The 22,484-nt window shown below is 45.9% G+C and overlaps 3 protein-coding genes across 6 annotated transcripts; 2 read left to right on the top strand and 1 right to left on the bottom strand.

The window, feature by feature from the left end:
• The first annotated feature begins 1,801 nt into the window (after positions 1-1,801).
• On the top strand, positions 1,802-14,129 carry LOC148393539 (inactive phospholipase D5-like). Of its 2 annotated transcripts, none has more exons than XM_088384833.1 (10): positions 1,802-2,150; positions 8,735-8,871; positions 9,644-9,830; positions 10,349-10,457; positions 10,633-10,760; positions 10,828-11,025; positions 11,133-11,269; positions 11,361-11,526; positions 11,658-11,748; positions 12,651-14,129. In XM_088384833.1, exons 1-10 carry the CDS (start codon positions 1,986-1,988, stop codon positions 13,127-13,129), a joined length of 1,797 nt encoding a protein of 598 aa, XP_088240959.1. In that variant the 5' UTR covers positions 1,802-1,985; the 3' UTR covers positions 13,130-14,129. The 2 variants fall into 2 exon arrangements, with proteins under 2 accessions (XP_088240959.1, XP_088240960.1); XM_088384834.1 differs by lacking the exon at positions 1,802-2,150 and adding an exon at positions 5,323-5,462.
• Positions 11,718-18,960, bottom strand: trmt2b (tRNA methyltransferase 2B). Of its 3 annotated transcripts, none has more exons than XR_015860280.1 (3): positions 17,535-18,958; positions 12,954-15,046; positions 11,718-12,831 (listed from the first exon to the last, which is right to left on the bottom strand). XR_015860280.1 is itself a non-coding variant. In XM_088384836.1 (3 exons), the coding sequence occupies exons 1-3, from the start codon at positions 18,333-18,335 to the stop codon at positions 14,444-14,446; spliced, it is 1,248 nt and encodes a 415-aa protein (XP_088240962.1). In that variant the 5' UTR covers positions 18,336-18,960; the 3' UTR covers positions 11,718-14,443. The 3 variants fall into 3 exon arrangements, 2 of the variants coding, with proteins under 2 accessions (XP_088240962.1, XP_088240961.1); XM_088384836.1 differs by having other exon boundaries at positions 11,718-15,046; positions 17,535-17,612; positions 17,769-18,960; XM_088384835.1 differs by having other exon boundaries at positions 11,718-15,046.
• On the top strand, positions 18,569-22,478 carry dnajb12a (DnaJ heat shock protein family (Hsp40) member B12a). Its single transcript, XM_088384837.1, has 9 exons — positions 18,569-18,762; positions 18,899-19,076; positions 19,764-19,909; positions 19,978-20,148; positions 20,226-20,305; positions 20,639-20,748; positions 20,834-21,006; positions 21,090-21,232; positions 21,903-22,478. The coding sequence occupies exons 1-8, from the start codon at positions 18,630-18,632 to the stop codon at positions 21,209-21,211; spliced, it is 1,113 nt and encodes a 370-aa protein (XP_088240963.1). The 5' UTR covers positions 18,569-18,629; the 3' UTR covers positions 21,212-21,232; positions 21,903-22,478.
• The last annotated feature ends 6 nt before the right edge of the window (positions 22,479-22,484 follow it).

A 22,484-nucleotide genomic window follows, 5' to 3' on the forward strand; every position in this document is an offset into this window, starting at 1 on the left:
ATGTTTTGATTGTGTCAACTAAAACAAAGCTCTCAATACACTGCTGTGCCCATATCAATAAAAAATGGGCGTCATCCAATTTTTTCATACTGCTAATATCTATTTAATCTCGTAAGATTGTTCCGGTGTACCTAAATAAGTGTCCCATAGGTGTAGCTGCTCCTCTGCATCCCAAACGGCTTCTTGATTAAATTTTGCCGACATTTGCACTACAATCAGCATTCGGTGTTACCCGATTAGGACAAAAGAATGCCCTCCCTGGATTTTGTGGTTCACTGCAAGCTCTACCAAGGGAGCGGCAGCGCACTGACAGATGCTGCTTGTATTGATTGTTTTCATCAGATCACACATTTGAAATTGTCCCCCTGCTGCGTCTCATATGAGTACTTATGCTTTCATAAGATTCCATCTCTCAGGAGAGCCACTTTGTGTGCAGCTGGTCCCATTCCAGTGCGACACGTTCACACACACACACACACGATGAACTCTATGCCATTGAAGTGTTTCATCTGCACATTATTTTTCTGCTTTTAGGTTGAACTGGCTGCCTTCATTCAGCATTCAGCTCGCATCCAAATGACTGGATGCATGCGGCACATAAATGGAATGAGTGGACTGAATTAAAAAGGAAGGCAGGCACACTTATATAAATTGGATGGGAGTCACATGACTCAGCATTGTTTGGAAAGAGAATGAATTATATTGATTGAATTATTGACTCTACGGGAGCTACACAGTTATTCAAGTGGACTAAAGGCCTGACATATATTGAATTATTTTTTTATTCATTTTTGGGGGTAGTTATGAGGGATCTTTCTAGAATGTAGAAAGGCAACACAAACCTCTTGATGTTACTGGCAAAGCGGTGCCATCATTCAAGTGGCGTCTGTTGTATTGCTGACGGATGTCAGCAATTAAAATGGATTTTACAAAGTCCCTTTGCTTCTCTGCTGCCTTTTCTTCATCAAAATGTCCCTGTAGTCAATCCAAGCCAATTAAACATCTCCCTTTCTCATATACTTGTGCGGCACAGTATATGTGCGGACACTCAATTCATTGAGTCAACCATTCAAGTTTTGAAGTCCTTTTTCTTGAGTTTTAAACTTTAGGAAGGTGAGTGAAACCTCAGCAAGTTGGTGCTTTCTCTTTAAATGTTTGCACCACTGATTGGGCCAGCATCTAAATTTTGGCTGCTCAAGTTAGACTCCAGTGTGCAGCTGTGATTTAAAGCAAAGAGTCATCCACACTGAGAAGATAATGATCTCTGAGCTGACTTTTTATGCTCTGGCGCTTCTCTTGTTGGCATAACAGGAGGCCAAGTGGAAGTAAAGAAGCAAGCCACTGCAGTCTCATTGCACCACTCTGCTGTCATGTACCACTTCAAGTGTGTGTATTTGTGAGTCAGAGAACACAATAAACAGTCATACAATATTAATTGAACTTGAAAGTTAGTCTTCCAAAGGCAAAGCAACCAGAAAACCAGAAAGGTTCCCTATATATATATATATATATATATATATATAAACGTGTATATGTAGGTGTGTGTGTGTACACTTCTCTCTCTCTCTCGCTCTCGCTCTCTCTCTCCCTCTCGCTCTCGCTCCCGCCCGCTCTCTCTCTCTCTCTCTCTCTCTTTCTCTCTCTCTCTCTCTCTCTCTCTCTCTCTCTCTCTCTCTCTCTCTCTCTCTCTCTCTCTCTCTCTCTCAACCAACCACACCCACCCTATCCTACCTCCCCGTCGTCACACAAGGGATAACTCACTGGAACTTCGTCACACTGCTGGGATTCTTTGCCGAGCTAAAGAAAGTCCAGCTCAGCCTCTAGTCCAGATCCGACTTGGGATTGCCCCTGGCCTGAAAGGACCACTACTTGAGTTTTTTGGTGCACCATGTACAGAGGAAGCCAAAGGAGGCTCCACGCTGAAGGGAAACCCCTACGCTAGGACTCCCTGGTGAGCTGTGGGGAGTTGCCCAGCAGCTGCAAGCATGGACTTACGGGCTCCCAGAGGGCCAGCAATTAGCCAAGACCTGAAGGGGTTCGGGTTGGGGATTCCGGTCACCGGGATCCCGGCCAGCAGCATAATTTTGGCTGTGCAGCAGCAGGACTACTCAGCCAGCGTTTGGCTCCGCAGGAGGGACAAATTGGAACATGTAAGTGCTGGACAAGAAAGCCCATCGTCTAGAATAGCAATCAATGGTGTCGACAGTTTCCTTGTTTGAAGGGGATGCATAATTCACTTTTGGTTTGGGGTTGTTTGCTGGAGGTAATGGGCCACATTATTAGAAAGATTTCTGAATGAAGAAAATTGATTCTTTTTTGCTCTATTTTACGACAGGTTGTGTTGAACAAGGCTTTGTAAAGTGAATCCAGAAATGTATTTGAGAAAAATTGCTGCAAAAACCTGCAACAACTCAAAACTGTATGCCGCTACAAATGAGCACAGGCTGGCGTATCCGTGATAGTGGGAGTGGTCACAGCCGACTTCAATTTTGCATTTTTTATTAGCATGGAGGTAAACAGACTTTTCGCTGGCAAAGCTATGTACTGTATTTTTCACACTATTAGGAGCACTTAAAAACTTAAAATTTACTCAAAAAAACACAGTGCGCCTTATAATGCAGAGCGCCTTATATATGGATCAACTGATGAATTTGTTGATCCATACTGGTTGTACACAGCGCTCTGCCAAAATGTTTCAGTACGTTTTAGTACGGCTCGTAAATTACAAGGTCGCATCGCTTCTCAGCATTACAGCAACCGTGGTCAGGGGGCATCACTGAATAGCTGTTGTACCCGCGAGGCTATTTCATTTCAAAATAGGCTGTTCCGTTAATGTTTTTGAGTACGTTTACGGATCAATATCCAACGTAATCATAAATAAGCAGCACCAATGTGTTAAATCTGTCTTTAGTCGGTTCCGATCACTTTTATGGCAGAGAGTTTGAGAAACGTGATTGTTTACAGTGGGCTGCCACGATACTTTGCTGAGGCTCATGGGAGTTTGCGGGTGGCTAATGCTATAATGATAGCTGCTATACACACGGGGATATTTCATTTCAAAATAGGCTGCTCCGTTAATGTTTCGCGTAAATTTACGGATCGATATGGAAGGGAAACATAAGTAAGCAGTACCATGGTGTTAGATTGAACTTTGGTCAGTTCCGATCATTTTATAGGAGATAGATTGAGAAACGCGATTGTTTACAAGGGGCTGCCACGACACTTTGCTGAGGCTCATGGGAGTCTGTGAGCTGAGGCTCATGGGAGTTTGTGGGTGGCTAATGCTATAATGATAGCTGCTATATGCATGAGGATATTTCATTTCAGAATAGGCTGCTCCGTTAATGTTTCACGTAAATTTACGGATCGATATGGAAGAGAAACATGAGTAAGCAGTACCAATGTGTTAGATCGAACTTTAATCAGTTCCGATCATTTTAGAGGAGATAGTTTGAGAAACGTGATTGTTTATAGAGGGCTTATTGGTTATTGGCTAGTCGAAGCATACCGCAACCCTAGTCAACCTCAGTTTGTTGCGGTATAGCTTCTATTTTATGCGCCTTTTAATCCGGTGTGCCCTATATATGAAATAATTTCTAAAATGAGTGCGATCCAGTGCGCCTTATGGTGCGAAAAATACGGTAATTGTTTTAAGACAAGCATACAAAGTCAGCTGAAAAGAACAGCAGCTCCGCACCGATTGCCCGCATATGTACAACAAACATGAAACAGAGGCTGCGTAGTGAATATTTGATGGTGGAAGGGAGCAGGGGCTCATCCACAACGTTGCCATGATGAATTAGCCTTCTCAGGCGCTCTTCCACACAAAATTGCTGGAGAAACACATTTGGCACTGATGGGTCTCCTGACGTGGAGATGTAATATTATGAAATTGCTTGCCCGTGTTATTGTATAGGTACCAGTACACTCATGCAATTGACCCACAGACGTCTCTGAGTGTCATGTGTGTTCAGTGCAGCCAAATTGTGGGTAACAATATCCGTATGGATTCTCAATTACTCGGCTGTTTATTGACACTGTCAGCGGGCTTCCCGCTTGCTAACGATGTATGACACGCCATTAGCCTTGAAAGGCAAGATAAATTCATTGCAGCTCGGATCCACCCCACAAATGAGGAGAATATCAACAGTGTGGGTGAATAACAACATTTGAGAATTTTTTAATTGTAATCAAATTGAGCTTAGCTTCAGTGAAGCCGCCAGCCATGTTTGTGGCGAGTTTTGTGGAACGTTATCTTGAAAATGTGAATGATTGCTTATTGACAATACTAATGTGGTTTAAAAGATAACGATGCGGCACCTAATATTTGTACATACCCTACTAACCGTGTATCAGTGGCCAAAAAATATTGACTCGAGAACAATTTATGTCGATTTAAGTCCGATAGAGGGCGCCATTGCCCAATGGTACAAATACAACTAGTGTATCATTGCAGATATTTCCCCCCTCCCCCCGCTTTCTCTCTCTCTCTCTCTCTCTCTCTCTCTCTCTCTTTCTAATGATTAAGTTTGCTAAAAGTATCGACATGAATGAACTCTTCGAATCTTCCCCTTCTAGGAGTGAGTGTGTGGGGGGCGGGGGAAGAAAAAGCATGATATATATATATATATATGTCAAGATTGACACCTGACATGCTTGTTGAACTGCCATCTGACTTTCAAGTTTTTCTTTTCTAACAACTATGTTTCCAAACGAAAGGTTCCACTTTGGTACCCAAACAGCTTCATCTATCTCCACCTGGGGGTGCGCAGCTGCAAAAGGAGCTGAAAACACTTGAGCAGCTTCCATTTCACTGCATCTGCAGAGCAATTGGATGTCAATGTGGACGCAGACCAAAAAAGGGTCTCAAATACCACACGGCAGCGTTCACTATCTTTAATGAAGAGCGGAAGGAAACAGGATATCTTCAAGCGTGTGCGCGCACGCGCATATTTGCTGACCCCTATTGAAGAAGTGCAAAAAAAACCAGGCTCGATAATGCAAACTATTTCAAATGTTGCACCTGCACCGTTTGGAAGCAAACATGAGTGTATACTACGTGTGTGCAAGGGAAGAGCAGCATCACACACACGCGCGCGCACACACACACACGAGGATACAATGAGAGGAGACAAGAGGAAAGCCTGAGCAGGACCTTCTATTTATTCTGCCTTTCCCTCCTACCTTCAGTGTCCATGAGGGAGAAGTGAGAGAAATGTGAGCTTTCTATTACAGTGAGAGGGAGGGAGTGAGGGAGGGTGGGAGGGAGGGATGGATGGAGGACGGGTTGGAGGGAGAGTTAGAAAGAGGTGGACCAACACACGATGCGCAGACCTGAGAAGTGCAAGGGAAGAAGTAGGGAGATGCAGATAAGATTAGATAGACTAACTAGACAAAACAGAGAGACAAACAGATAGACAGAGTGGCTTCCATCAGTTGCGAACAAGGGATACATCATGAAGGTGAGCTTTTTCAGTTTTAAGTGAACATGTGCTTGTTTGATGCTTGTGCCTGCCTGCCTGGCGTGCAGTGTACAGTATAAATGTTACCTCCAGTCCTGTAGGTGGCAGTAGTGCGCATTACTAACTAGTGACCGACCACTATAGTACAAACGAAAGATTATAGATTGGTCACAGATGAACTAACTAATGACGTTACGGAGTTTTGCGGGCCTAATTGGCCGCCACAAGGGCGACTGCTCCGCTCATGGCATCTGTCTGCCAGGATGGTCGTCATAGCAATGGTGATGAGCAAGGAGGGGAAGAAACATCTCTTGTAATTCTGCTCACACACACACACACACACACACACACAGCCTTTATATTACGCTGTTGTAGACACACACACACATTCCACGCACAGATGCGGGAGTTGGCAAAGTGAAGAAACACCTGAAGCAGTGTCCATGGCAACCAGACGACGGGCTCCTGCACCATCCGTAAAATACATCAAGAGCGAGAGAAAAGATAAAAGTCTACAGGGGGCTTGTTTGCAATAAAGTGCTCAATTGGGAAAAAGACAAAACTTATCTGCATCATCATAGGTGGTGGGGGGGAGGAGGGGAGGGGGCTTCGGTGCCCGAGCTTCCTTTCCCAAGCATGCAATTGTCCAAGAGATTTTCAACTGATTGCTGATGCTGTGTACGTGCCATTTGTGTGGAAGAAACTTAATGTGACTCCGACTGCTGTACGGCTGCCATGAAATAGTTGGGCGTTATAAATTAAATACAAGGACACCACGAGAGGAGTGGAGAAAATTGCTTGTCTTGACATATTTCTGGATGCATCTGCAACGCACACACTAATACTGGTAGGTGGGTCACAAATCAATTCAAGCAAGGAGGGAACGAGCAACAATTTTACAGTCAACCTCGTAAAAAGATGAGTTTGTATATTTATGTGTGACACGCCTAGTGGCTAGCCCATCTGTCTACCTCACAGTTGCTTAGTGGGTAGTACTCTCAAAGCCCCCCCCCCCCCAGATTCTGATGTGGAGAACAACTTTCAACATTTGATTTAAGGCCCACACTTTATTGTTAATAAATTACGAAAAAGGCTCAGGGGGGACAAAGACAAAATGAATCTCGTGGTCCTCCTCGAGTGACTGGGTGGGTTTACAGTTGGGCTCGGGCCTCATTTCAGTTGACACGGCTCTCATGTCTTCTTAATGGCGCTATCATTGATCTATTGATTTTGCTGGAAGAGAAGCCCGGAGAGATGAACGGGCGAGGAGCGAGGTTGAGACCAGCCGATGATGGAGGGGAACGCAAAAATCACATGACTCTTGAAAACACTGGCCTTTGTAGCTAACAAACAGGATTTGTGCCCACGTTAAACTTGGAGTTGAGCCTTCACTTTGGGGGCGGGGCTATTGCTATGTTGCTAGTTTTGATCATGGAGAACACCACATATTTGTGCTTCAGCATCTGTGAGTTTTTTATTTGCTATCTTCTGTTATTTGTTGAAAAAAAAAACATTTGCTGTTTTTGTCTGGAGGCTAAACAAAAAGATAGCTTTTGGCGCCATTTTGTGGCCGTAGCCTTGTCTAACAGAATAAAAGTGCCAAGTTTGGGTATTCAATGGTCTGTGACTAATTTGTTCATACCAAGATGGCTACCAATGCAACCCCGACTGCTGTAAGGCTGCCATGAAATAGTTGGGCGTTACAAATCAAACATATTTTTATATACAGTATTGTTGGAGACAAAACAACTGCCTGGAAGGGTCTTACCGGTTTGTGCTGGTTGGTTGTTGCTGGCATTCAAGGTGATCCAGTACCTACGCTGTTGACCGCTTCATCCGTCACAGTCGCCCCCGCTGTCTACATCAATATCTCTGGCCAGCCAATCAGTTGTGGGACCGCTGCAAATTGAAATCGTAAATGACACCACAACAAACAAATTGCTCCCACACGCAGCAGCCACGTGAAGTCAATCAGCGAGGTGTTGAGATGTGGCATGTTTTCTTACTGGCCAAATGACTTTGAACAAAGTTGGCCCCGATGCAAAAAGCCCTTGTACAGGTCTGGCCCAAAGCAAATGCCAAGAACTAAGTCAGTGATTTGTGACTTTTATGTGGATGCGGTCACTGTGTCACACTGACGAGACGACAGTTAGAGCACATTAGGCAGAGGTGGAAAACGGGCCGCGGTCCAGACGCTTCCGGAACTTCATCGTCAGCAGCTTTGTAAACACTGTCTGACTACTGGGCCCATTGAGCAGCTTTGTAAACATACGGCCGCTTCTTCTCATAAAGCAGCCGTCAGCGAGCTTGAGGAAGGCCACGACGCCCTTCACATCTCGATTGACGCTGAGTGACACGGTCAGATAGAAACACTCGGAACCATCAGTCCGCTTGATACCGGACAACCTGAATCGGCAAATGCGACTTGCATCCAGCTGCAGCTCGATTTTCACGGTATCAGTCGGCTTTGTTTGCACGTTCATCAGCAGAACGCCCGCTCAGCCTCTCGACAGCTGCCGACACTCGACTTGCATTCCCTCGGCGGCCGCTGCAGCAATGGGAGTCTCGAGTGCCCCGAACTAATCGTGCATGCATCAGAATCACAAACCCGATTCAATCGAAGGAACGGGCCAGCCAACAAGAATTTGCTGCATTGAGAAACCATGAATACGTACGCTGCTTGTATTTGTCATGAGCGTGATCTCATCCAGAGAAAAGAAGATTGAAGATGAGACACTGGCATCAGTTGAGACGTAAAAGTGTAAAGACGGACAAGAGTTCACAAAACGTGACTCAAACGTGACTGCGTTGCCAGCACACACACACATGCACACACGCACACACACGAATACGTATGTCTCGTCAGCAAAAGACATGCTTGGCAGCATTCTGTGATGTGCTTTTCCTGTCACTCAATATGCACCTTGGGGATTATTTTGCGTTATGCCTTGTGTGTGTGTGTGTGTGTGTGTGTGTGTGTGTGTGTGTGTGTGTGTGTGTGTGTGTGTGTGTGTGTGTGTGTGTGTGTGTGTGTGTGTGAGACAGAGCTGTTACCAGCACGCTTAGCTTAATTTGGCGTGTCAAATTGCAAAGAGGTGTACTTTAACTTTACGGGGGGGGGGGGGGGGGGGGGTCCCCGTTCAGTTGATTGGACGATGCCAAATGAAGGCAAATAATGAAGTGCGTTTTGACAACCCAGGCTAATGCAGCTGTACTTTTTTTTTTTTTTAATTGACAAAGGCGGCATGTTAAATCAATGTTTTTTTCTTTAGTCTCAGCAGAAGTGCATCATGGTTTTTGCCCTGCTGTGCTGCTTCGCCGTGCTGGTGGCGCTCATCTTCTCGGCCGTGGACGTTTGGGGTGAGGACGAGGACGGCATCACGGAGGAGAACTGTAGCCGGGACTGCAGGTGGGAGGCATATGGATGCGCCTTTGCCCTCAGACTTTTAGAGTGACGTCACTCAGGCATTTGAAAGGCGGGATTCAACTAATATGGTACCTTTGCGAGGTGCGATGTTTTAATGAGGCCAAAACAATGATATCACTTTTCCCACCCTTTTGATTTTGCTCCATAGTCAACATTTCTGCTCTGAAGTACAATAGTCATCCAGAGGAATAACATTCTGAGAAAGAGTCAACATCTCTGGCGTTTGACCTTTGGACGTGTCCCAAAATGGCGGCGAGTTCGACTTGTGCCAGGAAATTCAAATTGAGAGCTGGCGAGTGCTGTGCCAGTAAATGAAACACACCCGGGCCGACGTGCCCTTCAGCCTGACGGGTACAATGTGTGCTTGGACGTCTTTGATATTTTTGACGCGGTCCTCCAGAGGGGGTCTGCCAGAGTCCAATTCAATTATTTTGTCCTGGTCAAATCCATTTGGAAGAAATGCTTCAATCTAGCGCTGGTGTGGTTTTGTAGCCACATGTTTGTCGCTTCTTCCGTCATCACATCTGCAGCGGATGCAAGCACATTAGACTTCCAGACACACGAAAATGTATGACGGTGTGTAATCGCGTTTCCTGGCGGAAGCTAGCAAAGATATGCTGATGTTCCTCATTAAGCCAAGCCAATTTGTCGGGTAATCGTTTTGGCTGAAAACGGCTCACGTTTTCATTGGTCTCATTGGAGAAAAAAATCACCTCGGATTAGTTTGCATTTGCCATCACAATGTCTTCCTCAGAGTTGTTCTTGTGGAGAACATTCCCGAAGACGTCGCCTTCTCCAACAGCAGCGCGTGCCACCTCTCGCTTTCTGCGGGACTTTTGGGCCTGCTGGATCAAGCCATCCGCGTGGTGGAGATCGTTTCCCCGCTGTGGTTGCTCAACTCATCCGAATACGAGTCCAGCTTCCAGCCTGCAGCAAGACAGGTACAAAGCACAATGTGCTCAAACTCCTCCCTCATTTGCCATTCTGTTCAAATTCCAATTGCCAATGAAATGAGTTTGCTGCCACAATGTTGAGTTATTATTTTGGCTGCATTAAATGAGCCACTCATTACAGGCTTGCGATCTGACAATATGTTATTGGTGTGGCTCCAAAGGTTCTGACACACACACACACGCACACGCACACATACGCACTCACACACATACATCCAGTGCAGTATATCAGACTCTGGACTAATAACATCTAAAGGCTGTTCATTAGAACGTAATGGCTCCCCCTCGGAGGCTTCAGAACAAGAAAAGCCTTTTAGCCTGTAGCAACACAGCTGCACGGACGTGTGTATGTGTGCGAGTACGTGTGTGTTCGCTGTATGTCTGCAAGCATCAGCAATAATTTTGCTGATTAATGAGCTGCATTAACAAAGTGTTAGGTATGCAAAAAGTGTGGTCAGATGAAGCAGGGTGCCTACGGGTGTGTTTTGGGCATGTCTGTCTGACAGGGCAGAGTCCTGCTGGCCAGGCTGCAGGCGCTGAAGTCCAAGAAAGTCCAGCTCAAGGTCTCAAGCGGGATTGTGGACTCGGCGGAGCTCAAAACGCTCGTCGGATACGGTCAGCATTCCAGTTGTCACGGTGTGGCCGTCCTGGCGCCGACGTTCCGGCCGGCATACATATTGAGTAATAGCCCGGCGACTCGCAAACTCACTTAGTGTAACGAGAAGCCCTTTGGTGACTGGCCAAAAAGTTGCGGCGCCGTTTTTCTGACTGGTTGTGCGTGCGTTTGTAGGCGCCGAGGTGCATCACGTGAACACGACGGCGCTGAGCAAAGGTCAGCTCCACTCTTCCTTCTGGGTGGTGGACAGCAGACACTTGTACATTGGCAGCGGCAGCATGGACTGGAGATCCCTGGCCACAGTATGGAACTCAAAGTGTTTTCCTCTTTGCCGAACAAGCTCGGATTGCGTGTGCTTGTGCTCACCAGAGGAAGGAGCTGGGCGTGTTGGTGTACAACTGCAGCTGTCTGGCTCTAGACCTTCACAGGGTGTTCAACGTCTACTGGGGGCTCCAGTACAAGGAGTTTGTCCCCTCCTTCTGGTCCAAACGCCTCTTCGCCATCTTCAACAAGGATTCGCCTCTGGAGCTCACCCTGAACAGCACTGAGGCCCAAGCGTACATCTCTGTAAGTTACAGTTAGCCATTGAGGATGAGGGAAGGGCCTAGCACGAAAGGATTCCTGGAGGGGAAGCCATGATGTCATCCTTCATTTTGCTGCTGCCCTCCCCACAGACTTCCCCGGATGTTTTCATCCCCAAAGACCGAAGCAGTGACCTGGAAGCCATTTCCTGGGTCATCAAGGATGCCCGTCGCTTTGTCTACATCTCAGTCACAGACTACTTGCCGCTGCTCAACAGCAGTGCTTACAGGTCAGCTCAGTCACCTCGGCCGCTCCTTGGTCCTCATCCAGTCCCGTAGATCAGTAGGCGTCCCTCTATCGATGTCCATCTTATGTCCAAGGTACTGGTCTCGTATTGACGGCTTTCTCCGGGAGGCTCTGATCCTGAGGAGGCTACACGTGCGTCTGCTGATAAGTTGCTGGGAAAACACTCATCCGCTGACGTTCAACTTTGTCTGGTCCCTGAGGAGTCTGTGCATGGAGCAAGACAACTGCTCACTCCAAGCTGTGAGTCCAAACTCAGATGGATTCGAACCATATACATTGGGAAGGTCCCATTATAAAGTGTGCGTGTGTGTGTGTGTGTGTGTGTGTGTGTGTGTGTGTGTGTCTGTGTGTGTCTGTGTGTGCGTGTGTAGAAGTTCTTCAACCCCAGAGTGCAGAGGGATGGCAGTCTTGGAGGGATAAACCACAACAGGTTCATGGTGACCGACAGAGCCATTTATTTAGGTAGGTGCATCGGCTAGTTCACTTGGTTGTACAGTCAAACCTCGGTTTTCGAACGTCCCGGTTCTCGAACAAATCGGAATTCGAATGAAAAATTTGAAATTTTTTACTTCGGTTGTCGAACAAAGTTTCGGAGGTCAAACTTTGCGAGATGAGCCGAGAGGACCCGAGAAAACCTGACCCCACGACCCGGATGCCGACTGACTCCATTCGTTTTTATTGTATTTTCGTTACTTTAACTTAATCATGCCTCCAAAGAAAGCAAGTGGGAGCAGTAAACCATCCTAAAACACAAAGACGCTCTTAAAGCAATGCGACAGTGAGCGCCCAGCGCGCTGCGGTTGCGCGATCGAACCAAATGAAGCTCCCTGCGCACTGAGGTCCACTTAAATTTTGGAAAGTACATCAGAACTTTAAAAATATTTTCTAAATCTTAGCGACGGCTCTGTCACAATAATGCGACCAGCGCGGTGCAGTTACGCGGTCGGCGGCGCGCTACGGTTGCGCGTTTGGCGGTGCGCGGCAATTGCGCGATCGGACAAAAAATGCGCAAATGAAAAAATGCTTAAAAAATTTGTTTTTTTTTTTGTCTTGAACAGATTAAAATTTTATCCATTATTTGTAATGGGAAACATAGATTCAGAATTCGAATGATTTGCTTCTCGAACCGCCTTCTGGAACGGATTGTGGTCGGAAACCGAGGTTTGTCTGTACTTAATTTTGACATAGGCATAACAAAGCTGTGCTTGGTGTACACATTGTCGTCGTAAAGTTCAAGCATGAGAACCAAAATTCTTGCATCATTAAATCAGAAGTAGTTTGGAAGAAAATAAAATAGCAAATAGTCTTGGCACAGATAGCGAAAGCGTGGCCAGAGGCAAAAATACTTGTTTCTCTCCTGAAAGGTAATCTGGACTGGGTGGGCAACGAGTTCACCTACAACGCGGGCGTGGGCCTGGTCATCAGTCAGCCCCGGGGTGTCGAGGAAGGCAAGAACTCTACTGTGGTGGATCAGCTCCGAGCCGCCTTTGAGAGGGACTGGTTTTCCAGCTACGCCCGCTCCCTTCAGGCCAATAAGATCCCTGTCTGCAGCAAGTGGCAGATGGACAGAGCAGGAACGGTTAAAGACAGTTGGCCGAATGGCGGGCCGGTGCCCGTCAGGGTGGGTCGGCGTGATACCGTGAGAACCGATCCCAATGATAACGAACCTCACAGCAAAGCTAAGCGCCACGATGCAGTCCAGAGCGAAACCGACCCCGGAGAGCAGAAAATCGTTGGTCTTGAACATTTACAGGCACAAATCAGAAGGACCGTATGGGACCACCTTAAGGAAGCCGACAATCGGTCAGCCGAGAGCAGGGAGATCCCAAATGGATCTCTGTGAAAAAGAAACGATGCACTGGAATCTTTTGTAGCCTTTTTGTAGAGCACATTCAGGCTAAGCGTAGCTCAATTGTAGTGAAGTATAGCTGGCAAGCTAATTGGATGAAATCAGGGAGGAGCGTCAGTGCAACTTCCGGTTCAGAATTTTGGCTCCAATTCCGCCTTGCAACGTTTCACCGCATCCCCCCCAAAAAGTGCAACAGGCAGTTGACTTTGATTTTGCAAAGCAATGCAAACGTGTGTGTGCCTACACAAAGAAAGCAAGGACTGGTGATGACGTGTTGCTCATGTAGCTTTACAGTAAGTGGCCGATATTGAAATATAAAATATATAATATTATATTTAAATGTTCTGAAAAGTCCAAATGAATCATTCTTTAAACAATTTGCCATTTTTGGGTGGCCTCATCATGCCAAAAACATAGCAACTTTGGCAAACGTACATTCTGATGAAAGTAAATTTCAGCCTCTTGAGTCCCCAACAACACCCCACAGCGCTATCTAGTGGTCACTATGATAAACGCAGAACGTCATTCTCTTTAAACGAGGAGGTAACAGACTCCAAAGATGATTGTAAGCACAAAAAAAAAAATCATAAGCGATCACGATTTCAAGGAACCATTTTTTTTCCTCCGCAATGTTGATTTCCGTTGATTAAGAAGAAATGTCTCAATTCTAAAGGACATTAAAATCATGGCGAGCTGGTCTGTTTTACAGTAACGTCACATAAACATGGGTTAAAAATATATCAATGGGAATGAGAAAGAGAGGAACAAGGTGTGCTCATGACAGTGTTTTACAGTTTTTCAGTTTGAGATGTGAATGTTTAGCTTTGAAAATATTGCCTACCTTGAAATGTTTTTCAGCATGATTGCTGCTGCCTTGCATGTCCTGCCTTCACTTGTGCACTGAGGAATGCCTATTTATTTAAATATCTTTGTTTGTGCACACATTCACTGTATTATATGGTTGATTGCTGCATTTGATAAAGAAAATATATTCTCCTTGTTTTGGTGTCCTGTTTGCATCAGCTGTGTGCATTGCAGAATTCTTTAATAGTCTCATTATTTCCGACGCCAATGGATTGTATTAGAATGAAGTTACAATGCTATCAAGGCTAAGCCCGTTTTGTGCTCGTTCCCGTTTTGCTTTATATTTACACAACAATTAACATTTTTACCCCCCCCAGGGTAAACCTGTTTTCCAGGAGCTGTACAACTTTATGCCATCATAATGGCCAGGCGTCCCACAAGGTGTGCAGTGGAGCTGTCACTGAAACAGTCAACGTGATTCCGATGTCTGAAATGTGCCATTTGCTACCTCTCAAAGAGAATCACGAGTTCACAGTGTTCGGTGTGCGGGAACATGTCCACAGGCACGGCCAGACTTGGCGAAAACGCGTCTCCTGCCAGTTTCCTTTCTGGGTCAGGTGCGCAACAAAGTTCCGTGAAGTTCCTCATGGCCTGTCCGTCCGGCTTGCAGGACACGTAGACCAGACGACGGATGGCAGGCTGGTTGCGCAAGGCCCGGATCACTCGATGATGGAGACCGGCGCGGGCGGGGTTTACCACGGCCGCGAGGCGCCCGTCCTCTGACGCCAACCGGGACACGAGGCCAGGGAGAACGACCTCTGCCTTTCCGGCGATAAACTCGCACTTGTCAAGCTTATTGAGGGCAGCATTGTGTCTGGCATCTTCCACCGCCTGCTCTATGAGCTCTACTCCAACGAGTTGCCGTACTCTGGGGGATGCCGTTATGCCCATGGCGCCAGTACCGCAGCACACGTCGAGGAGAGTCCCGTATGTGTCCTCAGTGCTGGGGGCGCACAAGTCTCGTACCGTGCTGTACAGCACTGTAGCGGCGCTATGGTTTACCTGGAAGAATGCGTCTGGGGAGATGCGGAAGCTGAAGTCCAGCATCTGTCAAGGACAATCAAGAACAGATGGGTGTAGTTACTGCGACCTTTCGTGAAAGGTTACCCAAATGGGTCTAATCCAGCCCAGGGCAATAGAGAGGATCACATTCTGTAAATTAACTACAGGCACACTGTATTACAAGGCGCACCTCTATTTGTTTATTTTTTTTATTTTATAAATTATTTCATACATAGGGCGCACCATATTAAAAGGCACATATAATAGAAGGTACTGCATCATGCATCCACTAGATGGTGCTGTGTTAAAGGGGATGTCAACCCAGTCAATGAGGTATGAAAGTGATACGGTTTGGCTTTTTACTTGGTTCAGCAACCCCACTCATTTTTGCTGGTCATAAACTTTCTTTAGTTCAAAAGAAAAAAGCGAGTGCGTCCGTTGATGCGTAATTAGCTTCTTAGCTTTGGTGTCTATGTGCTGCGGTGAGGGGGGGGGGGACGGTTCACTATGACTGCCTCCTGATAAGCTTATGTATATGTCAATCAAGCTCATACAAAAAATGTTTGGTTTTTTTAAATGTCATGCGATCGACCAGTCGTAGCTTACTTCGGTGACGCCCCTGACCGCGGTTGCCGTAATGCTGAAAACGATGCAACCTTGTAATTTACTTGTCGTACTAAAACGTACTGAAACTTTTTGGCAGAGCGCTGTGTACAACCAGTATGGATCAACAAATTCATCAATTAATCCATATATAACGCGCTCTGCATTATAAGGCGCACTCTGTTTTTTTGAGTAGATTTTACGTTTTTAAGTGCGCCTTACAGTGCAAAAAATACGGTAACGCTTGTAGCTAATTTGTCCACTGGAGGGCGCACTGAAACCAGGGGTTACCAACCTTTCTTAAACTGAGAGCTACTTCCTGGGTACTGATTAAGGCAAAGGTCTACCAGTTTGACACAGACTTCTGAAATAGCCAATTTGTTCAATTTGGCTTTCACTATGTGTTATTATTGTCATTTCCAGTTCTTATGTAAGTGTGATTTTAACAAGAATAGCAAAAATACAGTCAAACCTTGGTTTTTGACCACAATCCGTTCCAGAAGGCGGTTCGAGAAGCGAATCGCTCGAATTCCGAATCTATTTTCCCATTACAAATAATGGAATTTTTTTTTATCCGTTTCAAGATTTAAAAAAAACCCGCCTTTTTAAGCATTATTTCATTTGCGCATATTTGTCCGATCGCACAACTGCAGCGCACCGCCGAACGCGCAACCGTAGCGAGTCGCTCACCGCGCAACTGCACCGCGCTGATCGCATTATTGTGACAGAGCCCTCGCTGAAATTTAGAAAATATTTTTAAAGTCCTGATGTATTTTCCAAAATTTATGTGGACCTAAGTGTGCAGGGAGCTTAATTTTGTCCGATCGCGCAACAGTAGCGCGTCGCCGACCGCGCAACTGCACCGCGCTGGTCGCATTATTGTGACAGAGCCGTCGCTAAAATTTAGAAAATATTTTTAAAGTCCTGATGTACTTTCCAAAATTTAAGTGGACCTCAGTGCGCAGGAAGCTTCATTTAGTCCAATCGTGCAACCGCAGGGCGCCGGACGCTCACTGTCGCATTGCTTTAAGAGCGTCTTTGTGTTTTAGGATGGCTTTACTGCTACCACTTGCTTTCTTTGGAGGAATGATTAGGGGTTAATACAATCCTCAAAGTAACGAAAATACAATAACAACGGAGTCAGTCGGCATCCGCGCCACGCGGTCGGGTTTTCTCGGGTCTTCCTGGCTCATCTCGTGAGGTTCGACCTCCGAATTTTGTTCGACAACCGAAGCAAAAAAAATTTTTGTTAGAATTCCAATTTGTTCGAGAGCCAGGACGTTCGAAAGCCGAGGTTTGACTGTAAAATAAATAGATGCAGCTCAATGACAAGTGCCGCTATTTGAGCTAATTTTAAAACAGTCCTGCGGGCGACTCATGCGATCCTCACGGGCGACCTGGTGCCCGCAGGCAACGTGTTGGTTGGTACCCCTGATCTAAACCATCTTATACCCGACTACAGCATGAGAGACGCTCAGGCGTTTGAAGAGCAATACTGTCACTTTGTGGTGGTTTGTAGTTTCTGCTGGCAAAGAATAGTGACTCATACCTGTCAAAAACGACCTAATACCAAATCTCTTGAAATTCCAACTTCTAGTCCACTTTTTGGGCCTATTTTTTTTAATTCAACTATAGATGTTCTGCTGTACGTGGTTAATGATTTATTTGAACATGCAGAATTGATTTGATTAGCTAAAATCCATTAAATGAATCCAGCAGCAGTGCAATTGATTCAACTGGTTTGCTGTCAAGCAATATAACATGAAATTCAAATGTTCTAGTAAATCATGTAATTGGTATTCAAAGTATTAAGGAACCCAAAAAGTTATTTTACTCTTCACATATGATTAAATATAATAGGCAGATTACTCAGTTATCCGATTTTTTCCTTCTGTTGTTTGTTTACATTTTCAGCACTTGTGTTCATTACCTGCTCATAAATGTGTGTCTGGCCAAACAAGAGCTGGTAGGGCGAATCCTCATGTGTGCAACGTGTCATGGCGCTCTCCTGGAAGTAAAGTGAGTCCAGTTCACAAGCCGACCCGACACCGCTTGCAAAGAACTCCGCCAATTCTTCCTTTTGGGCCACCACCTCATCCCGGGTGAGACCCTGTGGGTGGAAATACACGACGGCCATAGTGTGGCCTGCTGCGTTGGTCCTCACCGTGACCTCTCTCCAGTGGCCGCCCTCGTGGAACAGGAGGCAAGGCTCCAGGGATGAGCGGCGGATGAATTCCTGGTAGCATCTGGCCACCTGTTTGTGCTTCTCCGGCATGTTTGGCAGGTGGTCTCCATTGACGCACACAATGTTCCTGTCCTTCCATTTGCCCACATAAAACCCAACTGTCTTGGGGTTACCGTCCACTCCTCTGTTGATAGAGAATGTTGACTTGTTTCGGTAACCGTCCCTAACTGGAGACGGCAGGATAGGCAGGACAGGGAATGGGATCTTTCCTCCACCACAAAGCTGCTCCAGTACCTTCTCCTGGTGTTTTTGCTTGACTTCAAGTTGCTCATCATAAGTGAGTCTCCACAGGGGGGTGACCACAGAGGCCAGCCTGTCCTCCCAGGACAGATCAGCCTGAGTGGGCCTCTTGTGACGGTTCTTCACTGGTCGGAACGTTGCCTGGACAACAGCTATAGTGTCTTTAGATGAATAAAACAGACAGGTCGCCCTCCAAGGACGCACGATAGTCCGTCTAATAAGAATGAATGACCTCCAGTAAGCCATCTCGTCTCGCAGGATGCCACAGTGGCTCGAAATGCTAACACATAATTAACGCCATTAAAACGCGAATGCACTTGTCTTTCCTTCCTCTTTCTTTCGTGGCGGTTGCACACCACTTTTTAATGCGATTCTGCCACTTGAAAAGGTCCCTCAAGACAAGAGTCAGAGGGGGGTGGCGGAAACCGGTAGAAGTTCCACACTCGTGAGTTGTGACGTTCGACAAATAGCGTTGACTTTGTGTGACGTCATCACCCCGCGTCCAGAGTTGGGTCAAGTAAATAGTTCCGCCGTGTCGCGATGGACTCAAACAAGGACGAAGCGGAGCGTTGCATCAAAATCGCCCTGAATGCAGTCAGCAACAACCAGCCGGACAGAGCCAAGAAGTTTCTAGAGAAGGCCCAGCGTCTATTCCCGACAGACCAAGCCCAAAGTAAGTCGAATAAACCGGGTTCCTCTGTCGGCGGACTACCGCTTACCAATTACAATGCTAACCGTTAGCATCTTACAATTGGGGCTAATTAGAATTGTGAGGTTCGGGTGACAACCGTCGTTTTCTTCTCAAACAGGTTTATTGGACACGCTAGCGCAGAATGGGAAGCCTCCGGACCAGAATGGGCGACCTGTCCACGGTGAAAGAACCTCCCCTAGGCAGCGTCATCACAGAGAGGACGCTGAAACGTCTGCGCAGGGCCCTGCAGACTCGACCAAACCTTACACCGCCGAGCAGATGGAGGCGGTCAGGAAGTCAGTGTGCTTGTTTTGCTGTTTATTAATTAATGTTGCCATCGTCATCGTATACGAAAAACATCCATTACAAAAGCTGTAGAATTTGATTCACTGTAGACAATCACTCTTGGAGTTATTTTAAATAAAGCAATTTAATTCGCTTTTAAAGAAGACTTTACAAGTTATATTTGTTTCCGTGCGCCTTAACAGCATGCCTTATGTCAAAACACAGCATTTTCTTCCCCTGGTTCGATGGGCTGGCAAACGAGACACAGGTGACATACTCGTCAATAGTGGGGTCAATAGTTTTTAGTAAGGATTTTGCTACCAAAACAAGTAGGGGCCAAAAGTTTGACTTCAGTTCGGGGCAGTTTCTTTTTCTCATTTGCAAATCTATCAACAGAATATTATGCGGAGGGGTCGCTCTCTCACTCTGTATCGCTCTCGCTGTTTTCTCTTTTTTTTTATTACTCCTGTTTTATGTCACAAGTGAATGGGTCTGATTTTCTGAAGAAAACCTTTTTCAAACTCTAATCAATGAAATATTTGTTGTTCAAGTGGCACATCTTGATTGGGAGGGAATTACAGTCAAGATACTTTCAGCGGAGCGTCAGTTACCCATAGAAGGGGTGCTCGGTCCCACTCCCCCATGCCAATCCTCTGTTTTGCCACAAACAGTTCATCGTGTTTGTTTTTTCCCTACAGGATTAAGGGCTGTAAAGATTACTACCAAATTCTGGGAGTAGAAAAGACTGCCTCTGAGGAAGATCTTAAAAAAGCGTACCGGAAGCTGGCGCTGAAATTCCACCCAGATAAAAACCATGCGCCGGGAGCCACCGATGCATTTAAAGGTAGACTCACAGCAGTCCAGACAAATATGTTATGATATGATGATACTTATCCGCCTGCATCTTTTCAGCCATCGGCAACGCCTACGCCGTGCTGAGCAACGCTGAGAAGCGGCGGCAGTACGACCAGTACGGGGAGGAGCGCTCGCACCCGAGCAGACAGCGGCAGCATCGCGACTTTGAAGCCGATATTTCACCCGAGGACCTCTTCAACATGTTTTTCGGTGGAGGCTTCCCATCCAGTCAGTAACTCAAAGTACAGGTACAAACCGTCAGCCTTCTCTCTGTAAAGCTTCTTTGTTTGTCCATTTTTTTTTAGGTAACGTACACGTTTACAGAAATGGAAGAATGCACTTTGCGCACCACAACAGGCAAGAAAGAAGAGAGCAGCAGAGAGATGTAAGTCTTAATTTCCCCCTCACGTGAAGCCTGTATTCATTTATTTTACTCGACCTGTGTCAGATATGACGTGATGCTGCGAAACTAAAAAGATGCAGATGAGCAATGACCCTGAATATACATGACCCCCTCCTCCATCAAATATGTGTTATGGTAATTCCCTCTTTAATGGGGAAATCTAGTCAAAAATGTTGTTTTGACGTATTGCAAAGAAAAGTTTTCCTGCACTTGCCCCGGTATAAAAACAAAAAAATCTGTCATGAAATAGTAGGACCGTAAACCCGGAAGCCGCCATGGAGTTATAATGCTTGTGTCGTGTTTCTTTATGCACAGGGAGGCCTGGCTCTGTTTGTCCAGTTGATGCCCATCCTCATCCTCATCCTGGTGTCTGCGCTAAGCCAGCTCATGATCACGCATCCTCCTTACAGCCTTAGCTACCATCCGTAAGTGGATCATCATCATTGCCTCCGGCCCCCATGTCCAACGCCGCTCGAGTTCCTAACCGCTACGTGTCGTCCGTCCCGCCAGGTCAGCAGGTTACGTTCACAAACGGCATACGTCCCACCTGAAGGTGCCTTTCTATGTGGGCGAGCGCTTTAGCCATGAATTCACCGGAGCCAACCTGAAGAATGTGGAGAGAACTGTGGAGGAGGACTACATCTCCAACCTCAGGAACAAATGCTGGAAGGAGAAGCAGCACAGTTGGGTCCCCGCGACGCGCAGCACTCAAGGCGTGAAGAACGCCTTGCGAGATGTGCGGCTCACATTTGTTCTGCGCTTTCAGAGGAAGGCCTAATGTACCGCGCACGCTATTTCGGGGACTCTGAGTTGTACAAGAGCGCAGAGAGGATGGGGACTCCCAGCTGCAACCGGTTATCTGAGATTCAGTTCATACTGGACGGTTAGAAGCCCTTTGGACAATTACTGGTATGTTTCTGCCATTAGCATTTGTTTAATGATGTGATTAAAAAAGCATCAGCGGCCATTTCCATCAACACAACCGAGCGAGATTTTTGTAGCGTGTTTCCCAGTTTTGTTAGTGTTAGTCTTTTGCATTTCCTGTCACTCTCGTTGGTGTGTAATATCCCCGCGTCCTACTCAGATTACCACCGGCGCGCTACAGTACAAAGACAGAAGGAGTTGGAACACTCACTCCGCTGTGTGATCATAGAACTTTGGCCAAGAAAATATAAGTGGTTTCCTAAAGCGGCAGCCAGGTCGGTATGGATGTCTCGCTAAAGTGAGCGACAAGACTTTTGACCTACATCAAAGTTTAGTACGCAACTAGATGTAGGTTAAAATGGTTTTAGAAATGAAAATGGAGTCAGAGTTGGCTGCTTTCATGATGGGCATTGCTTGTATAAGATAATTACAGCCATTTGAAAATATATTTCACCTAAAATTAAATACAGTAACACGTTTTATGAAAAAAAGTCTTCAACTAAAAATAAAAATTAAACTGCTTTTTAAACAGCAGATTTGACTAAAATTCAGACGGGGGTGTTGGGACACCTAGATAATGATGACGCAGTAGGATGATTATCATTTTTATTTCACATTTTATTTATGCTGACGCATGATTTATCTTCTCTTTTAGGTTTTTTTGGTACTTGAATCGTTTTGGAGGACCGCTTTCGGGCCTTCACCCTTCCAAATTGGAGTGCTTCTGTGCAGCAAACCCAAGAGAATCCAAACAGGCCTTACGCACTGTGGGCAGCAGCAGACCTCACCTGGGAACCACTCAGCTGATTTAGCGTACAACATGCAAGGGGCTTTGTCCGAAGTTTTCTTCCTCTCCTGCTTGTCTTTGGGATGGCATGGGTGCGCCGGCCGTCTGTTTTAAATAGTCAATGAAGCTGCTAAGATTTTGAGCCCCCCCCTTTTTTTTTTGAGAACGTCAACCGACCTTCTCATCGACTTATGTCTGAGCCACTCATTTGTTTTGTGTTTTTTCTAGTGTAAATACTGACTAGACTTTTTAACAGTGCAGAATTTCTCACAGGTAACATCATTTATTAATAATGTTAAGTGACTTTGCTCGTAGCCCGTCAAGATCATTGAAAAAAATTATTGCACAGGTAAATCTTATTTATTAAATTAACAAGCAAAGAGTTGTATAATGGTTTTCTTTTGAAATAAATTTTGTCTGGAATCATTTCCATGACATTCATGATTTATG

Source organism: Syngnathus floridae, chromosome 9 (assembly GCF_059516105.1).
Source record: "Syngnathus floridae isolate MCC-2025c chromosome 9, RoL_Sflo_1.0, whole genome shotgun sequence".
Lineage (NCBI taxonomy): Eukaryota > Metazoa > Chordata > Actinopteri > Syngnathiformes > Syngnathidae > Syngnathus > Syngnathus floridae.

Coding starts and splice junctions, on each gene's coding strand:
- LOC148393539 (XM_088384833.1), top strand. CDS start 1,986: ATGGACTTACGGGCTCCCAGAGGGCCAGCAATTAGCCAAGACCTGAAG. Junction 9,831..10,348: donor TCCAGCCTGCAGCAAGACAG/GTACAAAGCACA, acceptor TCTGTCTGACAG/GGCAGAGTCCTGCTGGCCAG. Junction 11,749..12,650: donor CGACAGAGCCATTTATTTAG/GTAGGTGCATCG, acceptor CTCTCCTGAAAG/GTAATCTGGACTGGGTGGGC.
- trmt2b (XM_088384835.1), bottom strand. CDS start 18,335: ATGGCTTACTGGAGGTCATTCATTCTTATTAGACGGACTATCGTGCGT. Junction 15,047..17,534: donor AGACACACATTTATGAGCAG/GTAATGAACACA, acceptor TGTCCTTGACAG/ATGCTGGACTTCAGCTTCCG.
- dnajb12a (XM_088384837.1), top strand. CDS start 18,630: ATGGACTCAAACAAGGACGAAGCGGAGCGTTGCATCAAAATCGCCCTG. Junction 19,910..19,977: donor AGCCACCGATGCATTTAAAG/GTAGACTCACAG, acceptor GCATCTTTTCAG/CCATCGGCAACGCCTACGCC. Junction 20,749..20,833: donor TACAGCCTTAGCTACCATCC/GTAAGTGGATCA, acceptor CCGTCCCGCCAG/GTCAGCAGGTTACGTTCACA.